This window comes from Chrysochloris asiatica, unplaced genomic scaffold, assembly GCF_000296735.1.
Source record: "Chrysochloris asiatica unplaced genomic scaffold, ChrAsi1.0 scaffold00292, whole genome shotgun sequence".
Taxonomy (NCBI): Eukaryota; Metazoa; Chordata; class Mammalia; order Afrosoricida; family Chrysochloridae; genus Chrysochloris; species Chrysochloris asiatica.
Window position 1 is genome coordinate 3,294,519 of NW_006408810.1, and position 742 is coordinate 3,295,260.

Below are 742 nucleotides of genomic sequence, written 5' to 3' on the forward strand. Positions count from 1 at the left end.
ATGGATCCCCAAGAACTGAGTCTCGTTGCCCTTGCTCCCAATGTCAGCAGCTCCCAGGCCCCAGGGAGGAGCAGCACGCCAGGTGGGAGGAGAAGAAAGGTAAAGCAGAAAGCCAGCTTCTTTGCAGTTTGTGGGCAGTGCCAGGGTGGGTGGCAGTCACATGACACCACCACAGCCAGCTGGCAGCGATCCCAACTGAGAGGCCCTGAGGGTAGACTCAGGAGGCCCAAGTTAGAACCCTGGCCTCCTCACTTGTTGGGCCGACTGGTCCAACTCTGCACCTCTCCTTTTATTGGAAAAGTTGTGCCTTCTTGCAGGAGGTGGGTGGGGCTATGCAGATTGGATGCAATCTTGGGGGACCTTCTTGGTACAAGCTTGAGAGTGTCTCTGTCTTCTTCCCTGCACAGCACCATTTTCTGCCCATGGGCTCTGGTGGTGAAGAGGAAGTGGCATAGGTCAGAACTGCTGACCTCAAGGTTTGCAGCCCGATTCGTAACTACTATGCTACCAGAGCTCCTTTCAAACGTATTGGGAGCCCAGAAAAGGTGCTCAACACAGCCTGGATGTTCAGAGGTGCAGCATTTGAGCCGAGACCTAAAGGACAAATTTAAAGTAAAAAGGTGACAGAAGATGGAAGTTCTGTGTAAAATATTGTCTTTGTCAGTAAATTGTGTTCTGTTCAAGTCCCTTCCACTGCAGAACAATATTCTGGTCCCACACCTCTGGTAGCATAGGGGTTACG

The 742-nt window shown here is 51.9% G+C and overlaps 1 protein-coding gene across 1 annotated transcript in view; it reads left to right on the forward strand.

The window, feature by feature from the left end:
* Window positions 1-742, forward strand: part of SLC2A9 (solute carrier family 2 (facilitated glucose transporter), member 9) — a gene marked incomplete at its 3' end in the record, with an annotated part of 151,835 nt that continues 151,093 nt past the window's right edge. Inside the window, exon 1 of the mRNA XM_006874672.1 lies at window positions 1-99. Within this exon, the coding sequence (XP_006874734.1) occupies window positions 1-99 (99 nt within the window). The remainder of the gene's footprint in view (window positions 100-742) is intronic.